At 32.1% G+C, this 23,780-nt stretch overlaps 1 protein-coding gene across 2 annotated transcripts in view; it reads left to right on the top strand.

The window, feature by feature from the left end:
* Positions 1–259: 259 nt before the first annotated feature.
* The window catches only part of LOC127708902 (multidrug resistance-associated protein 1-like), a 39,949-nt gene continuing 16,428 nt past the window's right edge, over positions 260–23,780 (top strand). For both annotated transcript variants that reach the window (XM_052214058.1, XM_052214059.1), the window contains exons 1-18: positions 260–385; positions 3,100–3,255; positions 6,372–6,503; positions 7,905–8,045; positions 8,500–8,628; positions 9,006–9,082; positions 9,747–9,878; positions 10,732–10,908; positions 11,778–11,955; positions 12,932–13,100; positions 13,388–13,473; positions 14,663–14,728; positions 15,979–16,116; positions 19,185–19,331; positions 19,587–19,671; positions 20,345–20,411; positions 20,821–20,947; positions 22,401–22,577. In XM_052214058.1, coding sequence (XP_052070018.1) covers positions 368–385; positions 3,100–3,255; positions 6,372–6,503; positions 7,905–8,045; positions 8,500–8,628; positions 9,006–9,082; positions 9,747–9,878; positions 10,732–10,908; positions 11,778–11,955; positions 12,932–13,100; positions 13,388–13,473; positions 14,663–14,728; positions 15,979–16,116; positions 19,185–19,331; positions 19,587–19,671; positions 20,345–20,411; positions 20,821–20,947; positions 22,401–22,577 — 2,202 coding nt within the window. In that variant the 5' untranslated portion in view covers positions 260–367. The remainder of the gene's footprint in view (positions 386–3,099; positions 3,256–6,371; positions 6,504–7,904; positions 8,046–8,499; positions 8,629–9,005; positions 9,083–9,746; positions 9,879–10,731; positions 10,909–11,777; positions 11,956–12,931; positions 13,101–13,387; positions 13,474–14,662; positions 14,729–15,978; positions 16,117–19,184; positions 19,332–19,586; positions 19,672–20,344; positions 20,412–20,820; positions 20,948–22,400; positions 22,578–23,780) is intronic.

Here is a 23,780-nt window from a genome sequence, read left to right as displayed (position 1 = left end):
ATATATAGATACTATACTTACTATGTAATTGAAAAACGTAATAACTGTAAGATGTGCTAATATATTTATACAAAAAAGAATGAATATGATTGAATATAAAGTTTTTAAATTACCCATAAAAGTATTACCTAATGTTTCTCAAATTTGGTTTACAATAAAAATGTTGTAAATTGTCTAGATCTGTTTATTAAGATCAAATTGTTAAGTTCGCAGGTTCACCTACTCTGGATTTTACTTTTTCTATTTTTAACTTAGGATTGTCTACTTGTAAAGATAATAAAACAACGTGTTTCACCTTGATGGTGAAATACACATCACTTTTATATGGAGGTATGTTCACACTTTATCAAACAATTCAGTGTATTCGATGGATAACAATCTTTCGGTAAGTAAGTTAAGAAATAAAATTGATTTCATCTATAGTTGGCAAGCATCTACGGAATGTTGGTGGGATTATACAAGTTTTGGGCATATTAAACAAAGAACAGTTGAAAGGGTTAATTTAAAAATTGTCGTCCAGTGGAAACATTGAAAACTGAGGAGAAATATCTTGTGTGATATATCATACTCAGTCTGTCTTTTAATCATTCAACAATTAAAATTATTATCTTCAAAATTGTTTTTTTAATCAAACTATTATGGACACAATTAAATTGTAGGTTCTCATTGGCGTAAGAGTTAAGTGGGATTTAGGCGCAAACGTTTGAACGAGGCTAGATGAAACAAGGGATAAAAATTATTTCGTCTAATACATGTAATAGTCTAGTAGTTAATCAGTGTCCTTTATTATTTTCATTATTTATTTGCCATTATTTTCTTTCAACCAAAACGTGATGGGAGATGACAACTTTTGAACGTCATTTCGGACACTATCTTGGTAAAAGGATGTCGAAACACGAAGTCTTGTTGATGTTTCTATTTCTGCTCTTATTTTTGTTATTGCTGTGTAGGTGGTTATGGGAAGCTACATTTATTGTTGTGTAAAACCGACAATTAGAGTCTAAAATAAATGAAACGCACGTCTGGCGTGCCCAATTAGACGCCTGGTATATTTGATAATGTCCACACACAAAGCCAAAAGCATCTGACTTAAACGGAAACAAACCGGTCATGTTTCTTATTTCTTAATTTTTATTCTTAATTACGAATAAGCCTTTAAAACATTTCTATTAATACGGGGATAAAAAAGGGTCCAGTTACAAGAGACGCAAACCGCAAATAAAAGTGTCTCACTTTACCATTTTGAAATGTATTTTTCAAATATTCCAATGACCTTTATCTAACTATTTTTCTAATTACTTGTACTTTGCAGAATGAGTTTTAAATAACGAAATGTTACTAATATTATTTCAGCATCGGTAATTATACAAATTATTTAGTTGTATATATTTGTTATTACCATAAATACTCGTGGCACTAATCATGAAGGTTGGTAATGTATGCTCTATGGGTATTTAATTGGACAACTAAATAACCCTTAAAATAACGATGATAAAAATTGCCAACGGCCGAGGGTTCATATTTTATCAAATACAGACATAAACTAGACCAATATTTGTTGAAATACTCAGAAAATGTATTCAACCATTGGATTCAATAATCACAGATTACTGCTATATTACATCTTGGTGACGTATTTAATAATTTAAGAATAAACTCTTAGTAGTTGCCATGTTGTAACATGAAGATCATTGATGTCTTGTAATTTATTTACATTTCTTTTTGTTTTGTTTTACTTAAGTAATACAACTTTTATAAACTTATAAAATATACTTGGGGAGGGTTGGCGACTTCAAACATGTTTAACCCGCCCCCTTTTTATCTGCCTGACGCAAGTCAGGAGCCTGTAGTTCAGTGGTTGTCGATGGTTCATGTCTGTCATATTTGTTTTTTTAGTTGTTTTTTATATTAATTAGGCCATTAATATTCTCAATTAAATTATTATATATGTTTCATGTCGGGGCCTTTTATAGCCGAATATACGGTATGGAAGGTCATATGCAAATTTCCTATAATTGCTTACATCCACTTCATGTGCACTTTGGTGGATAGTTGTCACATTGGCAATCATAAATCATCTTCTTGTTTTTAGAGGCTTTTCGATTTTCAATTCAATAATAATATAGTACGTTCAAGTATCTTCGTTATACTTCCGTCTGAACACTACTCATAAGTACTTATATGATATGTCTAAGTGTTTGGGTACTTAAATGTAAAACAACACACCGTCTTGATATTATTCATAACTCAGCTAATGTATTTAATAATTTCATAACAATTATCCAATTTACGGGGTTTTTTTCTTTCATGGAAAAGTACAATACCACAAATCGAATAATTAAACAATACCAGAACAGTTTTTTTTTAATGTCAAGTGTATTAAACAGTAGACGTTTTCGTTTCCAGTTTGAATCGCACAAATACTTACAACAGATGCCATCAAATGTATCCTATGTTTTTTTCTGATTTTTACCCGATTTATACATTTGTAAGACAGTTGATTATTTGCTTATCAACATGTTGTTCATTCAAATGATTTCAAATTAACGTGTTTTCCTCTGAATTTGTTTTTGGGACGTTACAAAAAGACCTTAAAAATAACGTCACCTAATTTATGATTGACACAGCTTTTCGCAGATCATTGAACAAGGAAGATACAGGTTGTTTACATGTAGTCATAAATAATTAGAGAAACAGATTCCACATAAGAAACTCATGCAACACGATGTTTCTCCACTTTCAACAGTTACATTTTTACCCCAAGTTTTTGGTAGGGGTTTGGTTTGCTCAAGCTTTGGTTTTCTATGTTGTGTTTTGTGTACTATTGTTTATCTGTTTGTCTTTTTCTTCTTTAGCCATGGCGTTATCAGTTTATTTTTTCGACTTATGAGTTTGAATGTTCCTCTGGTATCTTTCGCCTCTCTTTTATAATTTCTGTATCTATCATGTTTTACATTAGGAAGAAACAACTTAGTTTTAATAGCGCATTGATACCGAAATCTACTCTTAATGTTACATGTATTTATAATGCATAAAATAGTACATAGTAATCTGAAATATTGCGAAGGTTTGTAATAGTTTCTATTGTTGTTTGTCTAGGTGTGTAATACACAGTTAAGTGTACAAGATTCGGTCACATTAATAGAGGGATCATATTTAGCACAATGGACACCTGTGTTGTTTGTTTTAGCGGCACCTTTCCACTTTTTATATTTCAAACGAAATTTTCAAGCATCTGTTGCCCAGTACAAATTCGTAAGTATGAGTTAATTTAGAATATACGTATATTCAGAGAACTATTCGTAGAGTTACATATTGTTTAGTCTATTATGGAAGATCGTATAAACACGTATTCTCTTAAATAATTTGGATTTGTGTTGCTTTACTTAATATTGTTTTATTCTTAGATGAAATGAATATTAAGGCAGAACAATCGTACAATGTTTCGTATCAATATAGTTAATAGTTAATAATGTCTGAACAGTATCTTCCGATTAACCCACATTTTAGAATTACAGGTATAAGAGTATTTACAACATGTTAGATACTCGGGAAGATGATTGTTCGACATTTAGGATTTGTCTACGCCAGACGTTTCGTCAACCAAAGCATCAAGAGTGACGCTCGAATGAAAATTTTACATGTAATTTACCTATATAAATTATAAAATTCGAAACTGAAAAAAAAAGATGGAATAAAAAAAAAAATATTTTGACACATTACCAAACACAATTAAATGCACATGAAATATTTCTATAATATTGACATTAAGCCATCAACAGCAAGTCTAACCGCAATAGAGCACATATTTCGGAAACAAACTAAATGTAAATCGCATCAGCAAGTAGTAACAACACATACTGTGAAACATTGTGAAAGTATTTTTATTGGTGGGTTTCAGTCTTCGTGGTTTGAGAAAAGTTTACATGACCGTGGGTTCTTATTCGTGGATTTTAGTTTTCTTAATAAAAATTAAGAACTTAAAGTCATAGAAACAAAGTTTCTTGAAAAAAATCGTAAGTTGTTTTTATAATGATTTCTGGGATATTGCAAAATATGGTGTTCATTTTCACTTTTCACTTACTTGTTCGTCTTTCATTACTGACAACATTCATCAAAATTTGTTAGTAAAACAATTGCTTTCAGACATAAGCTGATTCGTCTATGCTACAAATTATCTCGATTTGTGGGAAATTGCAAAGTAGACATTTAAATTGTTGAAAACGAGTGATTACACTTATTAACCTTAGATAAAATTATCACCAGATTAACGATATACAGAGGTGTAAATTGAGACATAAACATGTCACTTAAAGGAAACAGTAACATAAAAATAATGCTACAAATGTACTATGAATTGTAGAATTATTTCTTATGAAGTATAAAAGCATGCCTAATATGAATGTTTTTTTTCGTATGAAAATTATGAGGAGATAAAATGAACACTTCATTATCGCATATAATCACCGGAAGTCTGACTTTCATCTCTCAACACTTCTTTTTCATGACAATTAAAAGGTTAAAAGTCATACAGTTTATACGTTTAAAGAATAACTGGGTAATGTCTTGTCTGAAGTGGTATATATATAGTTCATAGTGCTTTTGTTGATATTTGATGTATTCCCTAGACTTTATGTCCGTATCTATGTAATCAAACCTACACGAGGATCTTTCCATGTCTTGATTTGGACAACAGTTGTTTTATTTCGTTGGACACTTAAATTCTTGGATGCATCAACGAAAACTACGAAAATTGATACCCAACGAATAAAAGTTCTTTCACAGTAGCACACATAATGCATAAGATACACCAATATATCATACATGATACATACTAGAAAAATATTATAGCACGCTTGCCACATAACATTATCATGACATCACATACAGGCAGCATATACAGGCAGCATATAATTCAAAGTGTAACAAATGTAGGGATGTGTCAGAATATTGGATCACAATTACGTTATCATTCCGTCTGCGTACTCTGAGTTGCTACAGTCTTTATTTGAGGTACGTTAACTTTCTTCACTTTGTCGTTCGTTGTCCTACGGCTTGGTACTGGATGTTGTTCATTTCGTTTGCTTTCCTCAGCAACTTAAGGAAAGGGTAAATATGTCGGTGTAGTATCTGAATCATTTTCTTTATTCTTATGTACCATCCTTCGAGTTGGTTCGTCGTCCTTGTTCCATCCGTTTAGTAGTGAATTCATATTTGCCTGTAGATTTCAACAAGTTATGGTGTGACTAAGTCAATAAACGGTGTGGTGTTAGTTGTTGAGTTGATATTTTCAAATGCTTGCATTATACGTCTTCTCATTCAACCCGTGGTTAAGTTAAAGCAATCTTGTGAAGTGTGAATAATCCAGTGCGCTGGTCACTTTCTAGTCTTCTATTTAAATAAGAAACGTTATTTTATTGCATGCATTCAAGGTGCATTGTGCTGATTATTTATTCAACAACTCATATTTACATTATATACAAAATTATAACAAAGGCATATGATGTTCATGTTATTACAACAAGATATTGTCACAGAAAACAACCCGTTACATGTTTACGTAAGCAATTTTACAACATACAATAATGTGGAACAGTGATAACTTGTGATGTAGAGCGATAAGAAATTTTAAAAAGTCGAACACTCTTGAATTAACCGTCTGAACCATACACAGTAAATTGGACAACTGTCTACACTTATCGACTTCTTGTGACACTAAGAGCTTACACTAAATATTACGTTCAGTCCATTGACTGTTTTCCCCTATTATATTGTGTTTATAGTTTTACGGAGACGAAAAAAACATCAACACAAAAGATACGCCAAAAGTGTTTTTATGCCCCCGCTGCAGCGGATGGAGCATTAAGTTTAAACCTTATCCGTCTGTACGTTCGTCCGTCCGACCGTCCGTACGTCCCAAAATTGGTTTGTTTCCGTCCTCTAACTTTAGTTAGCCTCAACCAAATGTTATGAAACTTATACATAATGCTTATTACCACAAAACACAGATCAAATTTGAATTTGGGTGGTGTCACTTTTACCTTTCTAGAGTTATGTCCCTTTACAAATGGAAAAATTGCTGATTTTTTCATTTCCATTCTATAATATAAGTTTGCCTCAACCAAATATAATAAAGCTTATACACAATCCTTATTTCCACAATACTCAGATCAAGTATGAATTTGGGTAGCGTCACTTTCGCCTTTCTTGGGTTACGTCCCTGTATAACATTATACACAAGCGGGGGCATTATCTGTGTCCCATGGACACATTCCCCATTTATTTTGTCTTATATCATTTTGTTTATGATTTGACAGTAACGAAATAAAATTAAAACAAATCACTCAAATTGTGTATTTCTTTTATTTTAGATTTTAGCAGTATTCATCACACTGATAGGGATACTAAGTATATCTATTGGATTGAGAGATATTCATGACATTTTGTTTGGAGAAAAGTCTCCTGATGGTTTTATTTTATCAATAAGTATAATTTTGACAACGGTATGAATTCTTTTTATTACCTTTATTCAATGTACATAAATAAAAAGGAATGATAGGCAAACGTCAATAAAACAACAAGAGGCCAAACAATGCAAAACCATTTACAAAATGACACAGAGACAAAAAAAAATAAAAAAATATACCAAAAACGTTTAGGCAGAATAACAAAAAATGATAAAAACGTACTCTTTCAATATTTGGCATTCAAATAGGGTAAACACATTCTGATGTATTAGCGTAATCATTCGTGTTGCTCCGTGTTAAAATCTGTTGGTGAATCGTTTATAATATCTTCACACAATAGCGACCTTGTGAATACAACGGATATCTAATTTACTTTTGTGCCTTACAAAATTAGAGTGTCGTTTAGTTAGTGAAATGTCTAGCAAGCTATAAAACCAGATGGAATCCACCATTTTCCACATTGGGAAAAGCCTGTACCTAGTCAGGAATATGACAGTTGTTCTCAATTCGTTTGATGTGTTTGAGCATTTGATGTTGCCATTTGTTTAGGGACTTTTCGTTTTCAATTTTCCTTACAGTTTTGGTTTTTGTTTTTCCACTCCTTATTATCGATTTGAAAATCAATGCCAATCAATAATTTTTAAAAGAGTTATGCCCCTTGGAAATATTAATTATATGGGAAATTGCCTTATGAGCGCTCTAATGTGTACAGTTCTTGCCTGATGTTTATAAAATTTATATTAAAGGTTTTTATCATGAATGTTTTTAAAGAGTTCAAAAATCAGTGCCGATTGATTATTTTTAAAAGAGTTATTCCCCTTGAAAATATTGATTATACGGAAAATTGCAATGTTATCGCTCTCATGTGTTCAATTCTTGCCAGATTTTATGAAACTTATATAATAGGTTTATTTCAGCAATGTCTTTGACACGTTTTGAAAATAAGTTTTGATCAAATATTTTTAACGAGTTATGCCCCTTGGAAATATAAATCATAATGGAAATCACATTGCATTTCCTCTGACATTGTCTGAAGCCTTCATTTCTCTTAAGATATTAATAAAAAGTTTCAAAAAACAAACACAGTGCTTTTTTTAGTTATTGCCCTTAAACCTTGGATAGATGAAATATGTGCAACGCGGGGGACATTTTTATTCCAGTTTAAAGTACAAACTTATCATGCTGCATTCAACCTTATTTTAATTCACAAGTTATTGCGAAATTTGTATAATGCGAAAAATTTGATTGAGTCCGTATCGCAATAATAAGAACTGGCATTCTGATTTTTTTATATCTGTATGAGGATTATCCATAAATCGCAATAACTAATCACACATTTTTTTAAATTCCAAAAAAAATCGATAATATATGCACGCAATCATTTCTTAATTAACAGTTTTTACTCATGAATAAAATGAAATTCATTATTCTTTTCAGATAATAATACAAGATGAATCTCATAAAACACAGATGAAGAAAAAGAGAAAGTACAGATTTTTCCGAATATTTGGACTTTTCTGCAGTTTCGGAATTTCGTCTACATATATTATTCATAAAAGAACAGATACCACTGTTGATGTAGGGCTTTATGGATTGTCAATTCTAAACGATTTGTTTTTCTTAAATTCCCCACAAGTTTGAATAAATCCCATATATCATGTATATTAAAATAGATTTAAAAGTATATATTCATTCATAAAAGTGCGGAATATTTTAAAAATTATAGTCCTGAATAATTGTTTTAGTTGATGAAATTAAATGTTCTTTTTAATAACGCACATAAAAAGTTATAATTCCAAAAATAAAGTCTTTGTAATGGGGGTAAGTTTCCAATCTTAAATAAATATTTTGAAGTTATTCTTAAAAAAAGGAAAATATTTGCAAAAAAGGTTAATCGAGCTTGATGTTCTTGTTTCTTGTTGTTTATTACAAAAGTTGTTGACATCAAACTATTTTTTATTTTCACTCTACCAATGTTGCCAGCTGCATTTGTATTAGCAATCTGATATTCAAGTACTTCTTATAATTTCAGAACAAATGGGAACTACAACTTACAGAGTGGACAACGCAACTGTATTGCGTGTTGATTAGTATCTACTTGATAGAATCTGTAATACTGGTTTTAAAACAGATTCTGGGAACAGACCAGTCTTTTCAAAAGGTTTGTCTGAAGTCTTATCTTTAATCTTATATGGTGCAAAGAAATTATGCTAGCAAAGAATATGGATGCTAGGAAATATACATGTAACAATTGTTTGGTTGTATGCAAACTGATAATAACCTATACGCCAATATTGAAAACTGGGAAATTAAATAAACCTATATATTTTGTTTATCTTAATACTATAATCAGTAAATGAATGAAAATCAATATTTTTATATCATTAAGTAAAATAGTATGTGTGTACATGTGATATGTACAATATACAGCTGATTTCAGGATAACTTCCCTGGAAACAAGTTTAGGGTAACGGCTAGTCACTGCCTTAATTGCTAGCTTAACATTTGTTTACAGGTTGTTTTGTTTCTCTCTTCTAGGGTAATGCAGACAAAGACGTTTCTCCAGAAATTAAAGCATCTTATTTGTCTCAGCTCACATGGAGTTGGGTAACACCGTTAGTATTAGGAAAACAAAGGGATTTGAGATGAATTCATCTGAAATTAAGATTTGAGTCTTTGACGAATGTAAAGATTTTTTTAATAGAAGTACAAACAAATAATGTAACAGTAACGGGATAATTGATATTGCTAAATATTTAATAAGAGTATGGAAAACTGGGACAAACAAGAAATGTAGACAAGACAGACATTATATTTAAGGCAAATGTATTTATACTAAAATATATATATATTTTTTTCATTTTTAAGATAAGCCTACATTGCTTGTTTGTTGACAGTATTATTGGTAATTTGTAGTATTACTAAGTTTACTTGAGGACTTTTGCTCCTGCTGAAACCCAGATTAATCATTCTGTTGTTGAGATTTTATTTGATTGTTGTTTATATAGGGTTCAATTGAAAATAATCAATAAAATTGATTCGGACTTTGGAATGTTAACTAAAAAGAGGAAGATGTTATTTTGACAGAATATTTGCCTTTAAATAATCCACCTCTTAGTAGCTCAAAGAGCAATTGTAAAGAGCCGCTAACGTTTTGCATTCATAGTTCATAGCACCATGTGTACGCTTGCAAATTCAATTTTTTTTTTGCATTTTGTTTTCACATTTTAGATACTACCATCAACATCATGAGTATAGATTTTGATTAATTTTCAACAGATTGGTCCTGCATGGATACAAGCATAATCTAGAACAATCAGATGTATGGCCCTTAACACCTGGAAATGTATCTACAAATATCATTCCTATTTTTGAAAAGTACTGGGAAGAGGAGGTTGAAAAAGCTACAAGGTTAAATAGAACTATATATTTAAAAAAATATATACAGGATATATACTGGTCACTAGAAAATTATTGTTTTTATAAACATGAATTGCTTTCATTTAGAGGCCTCGACGTGGCCTAGTGCTCCGAGTAGTTTATCTACTGTATTGCTAGCCTTCAAACAGTGCACGTGGCAGGTGCGTTCGAATCAAATCTAAGTTGAAAAGGATTGTCAGTTTTCTTGCAGAAGGTCGGGTTTTCCCTGCGGCTTCCTCGACCAATAGAACAACTGACCGCAACAATTTATCCAATAGTACTGAAAGTGGCGTTTAACAACAAAACTTAACCAACTAATTAATCTACTTTAATTTATGTACAAAGTTAAAGATTAAGTAATATAACTTTAAAACAAATTTAATCAGTGAAATGAATCTAAATATGAAAAATTCACATTGATGATTAATGGAGCCATACGCTTTGACAATAATAAAAGATCAGGTCCAATATCTAAAAGAATGAAAGGGAAAATACAAACTAATTTGTTTACCGGCACAAAGCAACATTTCCAACATTTTGACGATCAATAAAAAATTGAGGTGTGTGTGTTGAAAACCTTTTCAAATAACTTAAAATGGATGCATAAGCACATTCACCACAACTAGAAACTAAAGTATACGTCGACATAGAAGTCAACGAAACCGGAAGCAATATATAATCTGAAACAGCATGTGTAGTCGATTGATCTGTTGGTTATTGCTTTGTTTTCATAGGCAGTAATTAAAAAAAAAATTAGAAAATGTTGAGTATATATGGAAATAATTCTTGATTTAATTCATGAAAAAACAATGGGATAATTTTTTTTTAACATTTTCTTTTCTAGGGAGAGACAATCCCAGGAAAAGCGAAAGATTCAGACAACAACAAACAATGTTGAGAAACAAATTAAGGCAAATCTCCTTAATTGTATTATTAAAGCATCTGGACCTGCTTTGTTGCTGTCAGCTTTTTACAAACTATTGTATCATTTTGCCGAATTCGCCTTTCCATATATTCTAAGGTAAGGTTTGACTTCATGTATGTGGATTGGTGTGTTTATTGTGTTTGACACATTTTTTCCCCATCATTAAAATTAGGATACATAATGCATTCCTGGGTATATACCATGCTGGGAACAACTTCAGTACATTGAGGAACTTATCTATCTAAACCATAAAAACTGAATACACCTTTGAATAACCTTATCATCTTGAGACCAAACAAAAATATCAGGTTTTCCTCAAATAAAAATAAAAATCCCTTTCAGGAAAATAGCGAATTTGGCCGATGTTTGCCGATTAGGAGATCACATATTTTTTTGTTGCTCATAACATTTAAATGATCTATCAGCTTATGTTATTCAGCGTCGCCTTCAATGAGCGATTCCCATACTGTATAGACAAAACAAGAAAATATATATAACAGACAACAACCAATGATAATCCCTGATGTTCAGGCCCATGAAGTGGTTCAAGGTTGTATGGTAACCTATATTTGTGTTAATCCACGTCACTTAAAATCAGGTGAATAGTTGTCTACCAGAAAATCATACCACATCTTCTTATTTTCTATTCATGTTTGTATTATATATCTTTATTTGAGTCGAACATTTATTATATTCTTGCAGATAATAGCATAAACTGTTGTATTTTCCTCAGACACTACGATTCAGAACTTTCTAAAGTTTGATATCTTGTTTTACTATATGATTCATTTTCTCATCCACCATTGGTCCATTTCCTGTTTATCAAAAACCTAGAGCAGGATATTACTAGTAAGCAATATGACACAGTTCGCATTGTTTTATCTGCATTTTATTTGTTCTTTTTAAAGCAATACAAATTGTCAAAGGTTTTATCAAATTTGTATTCCATTTTTTTATCATTATAGACTTCTAATAGGCATAACAAAAGATAGAAAGGAAGAGATCTGGAAAGGTTACATACTCGCTATCCTTATGTTTTCTGTTACAATATTCAAATCAGTAGTTTTGAATCTTCATATTAAGGAAACACAAGAAGCAGGAAGGAGTAACTGGGTAGCTCTTACTGCTGTTATCTATAAAAAGGTTTGTAAAGGATTCGACATAAATAAGTATTGCGTATAAGGTGTTAAATAGATAACAGGACACAAACAAAATTACGACTGAAATGATAGACCAAACCATGGTTAATAGAGAGAAAAATGCAAAAAAGTTCTAGAAATACTACCCATAAAACTATAAGTTAAACAATATGAGCTTATCAAAAGCGGGTGAAACGAAGATGCTCTGGGAAGAGTTGGGATTTGCTTCTTTGTGCTGAGGACCATCACGTTACGTTTGTTATGTTAATAGGTGAAAATGTACATGTTCAATTCATAATAAAACTATTTACAATCAGCACAAGTAAATTATCAAATCATAATAGTGAACGCAGGTGCACGATTTAAAGAGAGTTCGTATCTTTAATATCAGACGTGAAAAAAAGAAACATGAAGAATTTGATAAAGGACATTCAGTTTTGAATTTTCATTGGAGTATTTTTGTTAGTTTACTTTTTATAAAAACAACCATTTCACTTCAATATTCTTATTTTATAGATTTTTCCCGATGTTTAAAAAAAAATATTGGGGTATTCGAATGTTTACATTGATTACAATGTACCATATACTTTTTAGATATTTCTTTGCTACAATCACATATTTAAATGTTTTTTCGATGTTAGACTAAGAAGAAGAAGAGAGGCGAAGGATACCAAAGGGACATGCAAACGCATAAGTCGAAAATGAACGAAAAACGTCATGGCTAAAAAAAGAAGAAGAGAAACAGACAAACAACAGTACACAAAACACAACATAGAAAACCAAAGACTGGGTAAAACGAACTCCATCAAAAACTGGGGGTAATCTAAGGTGCTCCGGAAGGGTAAGCAGATCATGCCGCACATGTTGGACCCGTCGTATTGTTCATGTTAGTACAAATCCGGTGTAACTGGGTGAGTGAATATTTTATGGTTTAAGAAATATGTATGAATTAACCATATCGGATTTGTTTTATTATTTAGACTCTGAGACTTACCAATGCAGCTAAACAAGATTCTACTGTTGGCGAGATCATCAACTTGATGTCAGTTGATGCTGAAAAGATAGGAAACTGTATGTGGAGTTTAAATGAAGTATGGGCCGTTCCTCTGTTATTTTCTATGTCTTTCTACTTCCTGTGGCAGACCTTAGGTAATTTTAATAAAAAAAAGTGTCAACCACCCATGTGTTGAAAAAAAGCATTACATAAACTCCAGTAATAGACAATATATATCAAATGTGTAATTGCCGAAATACAGTACAATTTATATATATATATAAACTCATGTTTAATTTACGTAAAAGATCTTATTTACAGAATGTTAATGTATATTGTTTCTGATGCGTTGTTATTGAAAAACGGTAGTACGTCACAGTGATAAATGCAGTGATGACGTGGTATTATCTCTATTTTATATATTCATATTCATATATTTCAGGATCTTCCGTCTTTGTTGGACTTATAATTGTACTGTTATTGGTACCAGTTAATTTTGTGTTGATGAGGAAGTCAAAGCATTTGCAAGTAAGTTTCAGAATACTTATAAATTATTAATAACTAAGGCTCCAACTCTCTCAGACAAGGTGACGTTATGTGGACTTAGCCGTTCCTAATGAGTTCCTGTTTGTCATATACCTTTTGAGTTTTTCAAGTTGTTAGATGTTTGTTCCTGGAATCATTCCTCATTGAAAACTCCATTACTGTTTAGTCCATTTTTGGTTATATCTTTTTGGTGTGGCTCCGTATTCATATATCCCGCCATTGTGCTACAGTTATTTTCTGTATTTTTGGTTTTCATTTTTGCTTATGTGCTTTGTCTATAGAGTGTCTATATGCCATGCATATACCCACGACGTACGCGACGGGGGCATTAAATGTTACTCTTGACCGTTCGTCCGTCTTTCTGTCTTCTTATCTTTCCATCATTCCGTCTTTCCGTCTTTCTGCCCGTCTTATTTTCGTTGCAAAGCTTGAGCAGGGCATTCGTGTCCTCAGACACATTCGTTTTTCATGTGTTTCTTTGTTGACATAGTTGTTTTATTTTACAGTGCTTAAGATTATAACATACTGTGGATTCATTTATTTTCGTGAATACCAATTTTAGTGGTTTGAGAAAATAATGTGTGTTGGTGGATATTTGATTTTGTGGTTTTGCCAAGGTCTGCATACAAGCCTATGGAAATTGTGTAATTCGTTGAACATTTAAATTCCCGGTTCAACTTTACCCACGAAATCCACAAAAATTGGTATCCCACCAATAATAATGAATCCACAGTAATCTTGACTGCTGTGCCCCAATTTTTGACATTTTATCTATTATGTCTGTTTGTTTTGTTCACTCATTGTTGTCAATATTACGGAATTCTATGCGAATGTCATATAAGTGAGAGGTCTAGCTAGCTACCAAACCAGGTTTAATCCACAATAAGGAAATGATAATAATATTACATGTAATTAATAAGAAAACGCCTTAACGAAGTAATTTGACAGTTGGTTTCCATCTGTTTAGCGTATTTGAGCTTCTGATTTTGACATTTCATAAGAGAGTTTCCGTTTTGAATGTTCCTTGGAGATCTGTATTTTTGATATATGACTTTTTTCTATAGTTTCAAAAAATAGTCTGAATAGCGATCACACAATAATTTACGCGATTTTGCATACGGATGGTATTAACAGTGCCCCTGGATAGGTTTGATTTCTTTTATCTTTATAGTTAGAGAGCATGGATTTAAAAGACGCAAGAATCAAAAAGATGAATGAAGTTTTGAATGGGATTAAAGTACGTATAACAGACAGCATAGATACTTGTTATTTTCGTTTAAATGTTTCCGTTTCCATGAGTTACAGTTTCATGTTTATCTGTGTTCAAAGATTTATTTATGTATTAGATTGTGTTTGCAGATCAGCAATTGGCGAATAATTCATGAGTATTGCGAACATACAAAAACAAAAACAAAAACAAATCTACTTCAACGATTCGACAATAAGATGGTATTCCTATGTTCAAATTTGTTAAATCGATTGTAGAAAAAAAAACAGATAAAAAAATAGAAATAAAACAAAATCAAAATGTACCGAAACTGAGTTTTTGGTAGAGTAAACTTCTGTTGCTATGCATGATCAATCAATTATCAAAGTGAATAGACGAGAGGAAGGACCTGTATGTTAGCTATCACTAGAAAATTAGATAATGAAGGATAGGGACGGACAATTATCTTGCAAGAGGCCATCAACGGATCAAAACTCTCATTTAGTTGTTGAATTGGTTATGTAATATTCTTTTATACATAAATGGAAAAAGATTAGTACATAGCTTTATGCCTATGCTAATTCAAACATGGTTAAAATCAAGACAAGTTTACAGTACGTCGCAAAAGATTAATTGATTGATTGTTGTTTAAAGCCATTTTCAGCCCTACTCTGCTATGTCATGGCGGTCAGTTTTTATTGGAGGAGGAAGCCGGAGTGCCGGAGAAAACCACCGACCTTTGATAGGAAAACTGACAATCCTAATCAATTAAGATTGGAGTCGAACATACCGTATGTGCGGGATTCGATCTCACAAGCTCAGTGTTGACTAACTAGTGATACTGCAGTTCGACTACTTGGACAACGAGGCCCCTTATAATGGGTAATTTAAGCAATGCTTTCTATTAAATTATAATAAAATAACCCTTTACCTTAAAAGAACAAAAAAGATCATTACTGCGACAGACCATAATGAAAACGATAGTGTCTTTTGACCTATTAATTTAAAAAAAAAAATGGGTTGCAGTTTCGGTGACTTATATACATCAAAATCTGTATTTAATCCTCTGTAAAAAAGTACAAAACAAAACAGGAATGTACAGAATGGTTTTATTTTATTACAGACGCGTTTGGCCTTCTTATTGATAAGCCCTTTTGTGTCATTTCTCAGACTATATGAGATAGGAGAAAAATTGTGTGTACGTTATAAACAGTATAGCCTATCATCAATAAAAGTCATACCAGAAGACAATCTTTATTAAGTTTAACACTTGTTTTTAGGTTTTAAAGATGTATGCATGGGAGGAATGTTTTGAGAAGTGCATTCTAGAAATTCGAGACCAGGAACTACATATACTGGCAAAACGAGAAGGAATTCAAAATTGGATGCATGTGATATGGGCAACGACACCTTTTACGGTATTCAAATATTAAAAAGTATTTTGTTCACTCTATGTCTTATATACATCAGAAAAGTAGGGTCATCACAAATCGGAAACAACTGTTATAACATTATCGGTACCAATTATTTTGCACTAGATTCGCATTTTGACAATAAATGTCTCTTCAGTGATACTGGATGCCAAAATAATTGAAAATCCAAAACTTATTAAATTAATGATGAGCTTATAAACCAAAAATGACAAAAAGTATAGCCAAGATCGGGCAAGGAATCAGAACTTTGTATGAGCGAGATATAGTCCTTAATTTTAAAATAATTTCCAAAATTTTGTAACAGCAAATTTTGAAAACACAATATACGTATTTTCATACCAGTACCGAAGTAACAGCTACATGCTGGTGATGGAATGATTAAATAGCATTTGCTATTGTTAAATTAAAGATCCATAACAATCAATTGAATAAATTACGTAATTGATTTAAAAGCTTCAGTAAAACAATTGGAATCATGTTACATAAATGTATAAAACGTATTTTGATTACATGGTAAATAATTTAAAAAAGAGGCGAAGGATGCTCAAGGAACATTAAAAACTCATAAATTGAAGAAAAACACCATATCAAAATATGAACAACGAAGAAAAGACAAATAAGTCCACAGACACAACATATAAAATTAACGAAGCAGCTTAACAAACCCAAACCAAAAACTGTGGTTGATCCCAGGTAGTCTGGAAGGGTAGGCAGATCCTGCTCAAGTAGTGCATCACGGCAAGCACAAACTCGGTGACAATTACCATTCGGTAATTTAAAAGATCACGGGATTGTGGTTACGGTAGTTGGAATATGTCAGTGGTGATCTGTAAACTGATATTCTATAACGGTAAACCAACACAGAATGGCGTCCGTAAAACTTTCGAAAACCATTAAACATGTAACATGTATTCATGTTTAAATAATCAGTTGGTTTTCGTTAGTGGTTCAAATGTGTACATCACATTTTGCATAAAGTAGCTTAATTTCAAACATATCATGTTTGACTGGTCCCGGAATTTAAAATGCAATCGTGACGATCTGATAAGTCAAGCCCTTTCCAACCGATATTTACAGTCTGTTCTTACAATTTTTTTGGTTCACCTATCTCAAAGATTAGGGGAAGCGTTGGATGTTAACAAACATGTTAAATCCGGTACATTCATTATGTACCTATCCCAGCTAAAGAGTCTCCCATTCAATGGCTGTCGTTCGTTTCTGTCTGTAATATATGTTTTTCGTCGTTTGTTTAGGCAGAAAGCCGGCCGTTAATTTTTGTTTTTGTTTGAATCATTTCAAATTTTATCATTTCGGGCTTTTAATAGTTAACCAAATAGTATGGGATTGCTACTTACGCAGAAACTGCTCCAACAGAGTTATGAGGAGGAAAGATTAAGAATGACACTCCGAAAATTTTATGGACAACATCACGAATTGGTTGATCTATTCGATGTGTCTGTGTCTAAACTAGCTAACGACATTTTTACCACGTCTTAGATTGTGGTTTACCATCTACGTTGTCTGGCCTGCTAAGTACCAAACGAAACCTATTAAAGAATATGACTGTTTTACCGAGTGTGAATTCGCATTGCCATTAGACGTGTCTCGGTATTTATACATCCAACATTCATTTATTTAGTTATGATGTGTCTTTTATAAGTCTAGTTGGATATTGTGTTATGTGTTATCGTTTGTGGTATGAATTCTATTCTTATTTTTATTTTCTATGTGTATGTAAAAGCTAAAATAATTAATCAGCTAGTTCATTTATATGATTTTTGGTTTAAAGCAACTATATGCACAGGATTTATTTGTTTTACACCGTTTTGATTTAGAAGAAAAACCGACATGGTTCGAAAATACATATATTTACACCATTACTAACACAAGTATGTATTAATATTCTTGGAATGGTTAGAAAATACATAAAATAACACCATTACAAAATTAATCTATTTTTAGAAATTTACCTGTGATGTCACTGTTTGTGGCGTTGAGACTTTCATGTGACGCAAATTACATAATTATATTGTGGTATCTGTGTACTGTCGTAAATTAATGGAAGGTGTCCGTTGGTATTCATATTGTAATGTACTATTATATTATTTGTTTATGTATTTCTCTGTCCTGAGTGTTCTTTCGTTTATTTCTCTGTCCTGAGTGTTCTTTCGGTTATTTGTACTGTATTCCTGTCACGTAATATTGTCATTTTAGCGGTATGTTCAACATTGCCATATAAGCGGGAGGATTGGCTAGCCATAAAACCAGGTTCAACCCAACATTTTTTCTTAAAATGTCCTGTACCAAGTCAGGAATATGGCAGCTGTTATTAAATAGTCCGTTTCTATGTTTTTTTTTGGCGTTTGTTTTTGTAGCAGTTCAGTGTTTCTGTTGTTCCGTTGTTTTCTTCTTATAGTTGATGTGTTTCCCTCGGTTTTGGTTTGTGACCCGGATTTGTTTTCGCTTAATCGATTTATGACTGTTGAACAGCGGTTTACTACTGTTGCCTTTATTTTGCATATAATTTAAGGCTGTATGGTGACCTATAGTTTATTTTGAATACACGTTATTTGGTAACTTGTGAATAGTTGTATCATTGGGGAAAAACCAACTATTTTAATAAGCTGCACTGCAAAACAACTGTTATATTATAATAACTCGCATTTTTACTCATTGATATATTACCCACATTGCCTCCTAAAATTTTGCAGAACTTAATTATATAGTTCTTATGCATGTTAAAATAACGCTTTATAAATGTGGGCGTACTTTTCTGAAATTACCCTTCAGCAGGAAGGTTGAAATAAAAAAAAGGTAAGGATTTAAAGGTACTGAAATATAGCTAAGTCTGTGTATAACCAACCAACATGGACTTAAAGTTCACTTTGAATTTAGGAGTTGAAACCTAAGTTTCTTGATAACTTTATCAAAATTATATATAATACGTTTTTGACATGTTGGGGATTGACCAGCCACCACATTTTTCCAATCTTAAGATGCTTAATGCAAATCTACACCACTGCATTTTGCATAAATGTTTGGTTTTATTGCAGATATCATTGTGTACCTTTGGAACTTACGTTTTTATGGATGTGAATAATGTCATGTCAGCAGAAAAGGTGTTTGTATCTCTATCACTGTTCAATATACTTCAATATTCACTACATCTTATACCACACGTCATAAACTATTTTATCCAGGTAAGAAATCATTATTTAACATAAAGATACAGATTCGTGCAAGTTTAACATTATTTCCTTTTACCTTGGTGTTGTCTGTTTTTTTATCAATTCATAGTTTTGGAACGCTCTTGTATATTTTCCCTTCTTTTTTTGGAAATACTAAAAAATATGTTGAAATCAGCTTAATTTTTGACAATGTGACATCCAAAATATCAATAATACAAATTAAAGCATTATAATGCAAAATTATTACATTGAATGATTTTGTTTCAGACAGCTGTTTCATTAAAAAGAATACAAAACTTTCTGAATAACGAAGAACTGGATACAAGTATAATTACAAGAAACACTGATTCAGGTTGGTCAAACTATTGGTAGTTACATTCAATATATCAGCCTTTTACAAAAACTGTCAAAAGCGTTCCAGGTCACCTTTGATTGAGGTTATTAGAGCTATGTTAATATATCAACTGGAAATATATGTTTATTTACATGATTAATAAATTATAAAGTTTTAACCTGTTATAGAAAGTTCAACAGATGCGATATATAACCGATTTTCTTCTACATTACACGATTAATAACATAAAAGGTAGCAATTTTAGTGCACCAGATGCACTTTCGACAATGAATGTCTCTTTAGTTATGCTCGAGGCCAAAGTATTTGAATATCCAAAGTCTGTCACACGACGTTAGTCATGACTGAAACAGAAATTGCTAACCAGTTCTATCATCTAAGTAAACGACCTATTTTCGTCGGGCCAGGTTGCTCCTTTTTACTTTGATTGACGTTCTTCTATTCTTTTTGGAATTCATGTATATCTTTTTTTGCAATAAATGGTGGCCTTGGTGGAATAACGGCTAACGTTAAAAATTATCATTATAGGGAAATGCTTATCTCAGCCGTATTATCGATCACATTATAATAAATAAGTCTCCAAGATTTTATATTTGCTTCGTTATAACTGTTTTCTGAGCGTATTACTCCACATGAGTCAATAACCTTCTAACACATGTAACTTTTTTTCTAGAATATGGAATAACAGTCGAAGACGGAACATTTATTTGGGACACAGCCATGGAACCAACTTTAAAAAAGTAAGTTTAATTGGGGATTGAATGTTATGAAATTCTTGACAATTTACAATTTTAACGAAATTGATTTACATTTTTAACATTTTTGACTATAAAATAATGTGCTCACCCCAGTGGTATAATGTATTAAAGAATGTTTATTGTTGCTCGTTTAGTTCATTCCTCCTTTATCGCGCTGTTATGAAGCTTATCGTTTTAAGTGTAGTGTTTTTTAAACTTGTCTTTCGTTCTTATCCCTTTTTTGGCTGTGTAATGGCGTTTTGATTTGGTTATTGTATTGCTCCCTCGATATATTCTCCATCTTGTTGCATCATTAACCAATGTTTCAAAACAAATGTTAATCTATGAAACACTAATGTTAAACCAATATTCCTTTTTATTAATATTAATTTCTTACTATATTCTTTTCTAGCATTAGGTTCAAAATACCAGAAGGATCACTTGTAGCAGTAGTCGGTTCTGTGGGAGCAGGAAAATCTTCGTTGTTGTCTGCCATTCTTGGAGAAATGGAATCAGAAACAGCGAAAGTTAATCTCAAGGTAAACTATTATTATCTTTACAACATATTCAAGACATCTTTTTCGGTTTCTATGTAGCGTGTATGAACTAGAAACTAGAAGGTCTGCTACTTATATTTTAACTAGAATCTATGACAAACGTGATGAATTCAACTTTCCAATCATTAACTGCCCATTTCTCAGCTGTCACATGCCTTCTTCCCCATCGTAAGGGGTTTACATATCTAAATTGATACGTCATTATCCTGCATGTTCACACTATACACACTTAAATGGCAGAGATGTGGTCTTAATATAAACAAATGCACCAACAGAGTTACGAGAAAGAACGACAAAAACCGACACTACATACGTTTTACGGTTACAATCACAAATTGGTTGACCGATACGATATTTCTTTGTCTCACTAGCGACATGTTTGCGCAGTCTTAGATCTTTTATTTTCGTCTAATTTGTTATTTTACCGATTTTGTCCTTTTCCTTAACAAGTAGTGAACTACTGTATCACTACCCAGTCAATACTGAGGTTTCGAGTTTCGATTCCAATCTAATTTGACTATAGGATTGCCAGTTTCCCTACCAAAGGTCGATAGTTCTCTCCGGGTCCTCCACCAATAAAAATTGACCACCACCAAGTAGCCAATAGTGCTCAAAGTGGCTTTAAACATCAATCAAGCATCATCATTATCATCCTATCCCGATTTTGATATTTTTACTAACAGTATATTTGCATGGCGGGTGATGATGGCATATCAAGATCGAGACGCTTACTTTGATTTAAACATCTACATACTATTGTCTGAACATATAGAAAAAATTAAGAAATGTGTAAAACATGATACCGTTTACCACAAGCACGTGAAAAATATCCCTATTTTCCCCCATTGGTAAGCTTATGTATATATAAGAGAGGCGAACGATACAAAAAGGATATTCAAACTCATCAGTCTAAAATAAACTTACAACGCCATGACAAAAAAAAAACAACAAAAAGACAAACAACAGAATGCAAAACACAGCATAGAAAACTATAGACAGAGCAACACGAACCCAACCAAAATCCGGGGGTGATCTCAGGAGCTCCAAAAGGGTAAGCAGATCCTGTTCAACATGAGGCACCCGTCACTAAGATAGTAAATACACAATAAATCACATGCTGGTTTTATTTTCTATCTATATATTTCAGATTATAAGTGGTTGCAAGCATATTCGTCTGACTGCGCGTTAACAAAGCAATACGTATTCCTTTATAATCAATATGATGTCAATGTCAGTGAAATATATCAAAATTGCTGTAAAACATACAATCCAAGAAAGTGCACATTCTGTCACTTATCGGAGAGATGCAATAATTCTCCACAAAGCTACATATGCGTAGTTGATGCAAGTAATAATTTGAAGAAAAAAAATTATTACCAAGAAACTTAATCATGAAATATCCCCGCAACTTAACTGGATAATATTGTTAATTCAGGGTTCAATTGCATATGTTGCTCAACAGCCATGGATAATGAATACAAGTTTACAACAAAACATTCTTTTCGGACAAGACCTGGACAAGAAGAAGTACGAATATATTTTAGATGCATCTGCTCTTCGAAAAGACTTAGAAGTGTTACCTGGAGGGGATCAGACAGAAATTGGTGAAAAGGTAATTTTATTTCATTTATTACTAAAACGGTAGAAATCTATTAGGATAAGTTAAAATTATGCTAAAGGTCATTTTGAATTGCTACATCTTGTACATGGTAGACAAGAATAAATAGCATTCTATTTTATATACCCTGTATCGGAACTGAATCATGTGAAGGATTTATATGAAAACCATTGAAATAGTTACTTTAATGGTTAAATTATTCAAACTTTAGGAAATTTTTTTGTACCCAAGAAAATACAAAGCAAAATTTAAAAATATATATAACAGGGATGGAAACAAACAGACAAAAGCTGGAAGAACCGAAAATAATAGCCGTAACTTTACTCCGATTAAAATATACTTCAATGCTCATACAATGATAGCACTTTAACGTCATATGTTTAATTTAATTGTTGACGATGTCTGTGGCTACACAAAACGTTTTGAGAATCTAATATATAATGCATTAGATTATTGAAACGGTGATTTGTTATTATAAACATTTCCGATTGGCTATCATATACATGACGTTGTGCAGAAAATGAAGAGTGTGGTAGGTCAAATCAATGGCCGTTAAAGTCCTTCTAATATGACTCGCATACTAATTTTTTTAACCACCGCTGAACGCGTTGTGAATGACATAGAAATACATGGCGTCCGTCCGCCCGAACTTCAATCCGTCCGTCTGTCCGTCCGTCCGGTCTTGTTAGCGCTCTCACGTTTACAATTCTTGACAGATATATATGAAACTTAAATCATAGGTTTATATCAGCAATGTCTTGGACGAGTTAAAAAATCAGTGCCGATCAATTATTGTTAAAAGAGTTATTTTCCTTGCAAACATTAGTTTCATTAAAAATTGCATCGTTAGCACTTTCATGTGTACAATTCTTGCCAGAAAAATTATGAAACTTATGTCGTAGGTTTATATCAGCAATGTCTTGGACGAGTTCGAAAATCAGTGCCGATCAATTATTTTTAATAGAATTATGCCCCTTGGAAATGATAATTATATGTTATAATATTGGCGCTCTCATGTGTGTAATTCTTGCTAGAATTTGATAAAACGTATATCATAAATTTATATCAGCAGTATCATCTTAATTACGTGTTATAGTGCTCTTTTATTTGTCTTTGAAATTTATTTACATTACTGTTTAGTCCATTTTTGCTAATATCCTCTGGACGTGGCACGGTATTTATACATTCTGCCATTGT

The sequence above is a fragment of the Mytilus californianus genome, unplaced genomic scaffold (assembly GCF_021869535.1).
Source record: "Mytilus californianus isolate M0D057914Y unplaced genomic scaffold, xbMytCali1.0.p SCAF_7, whole genome shotgun sequence".
NCBI classification, from domain to species: domain Eukaryota; kingdom Metazoa; phylum Mollusca; class Bivalvia; order Mytilida; family Mytilidae; genus Mytilus; species Mytilus californianus.
The sequence above is the reverse complement of the archived record's forward strand: the minus strand, read 5'-3'. Positions and strand labels throughout refer to the sequence as shown.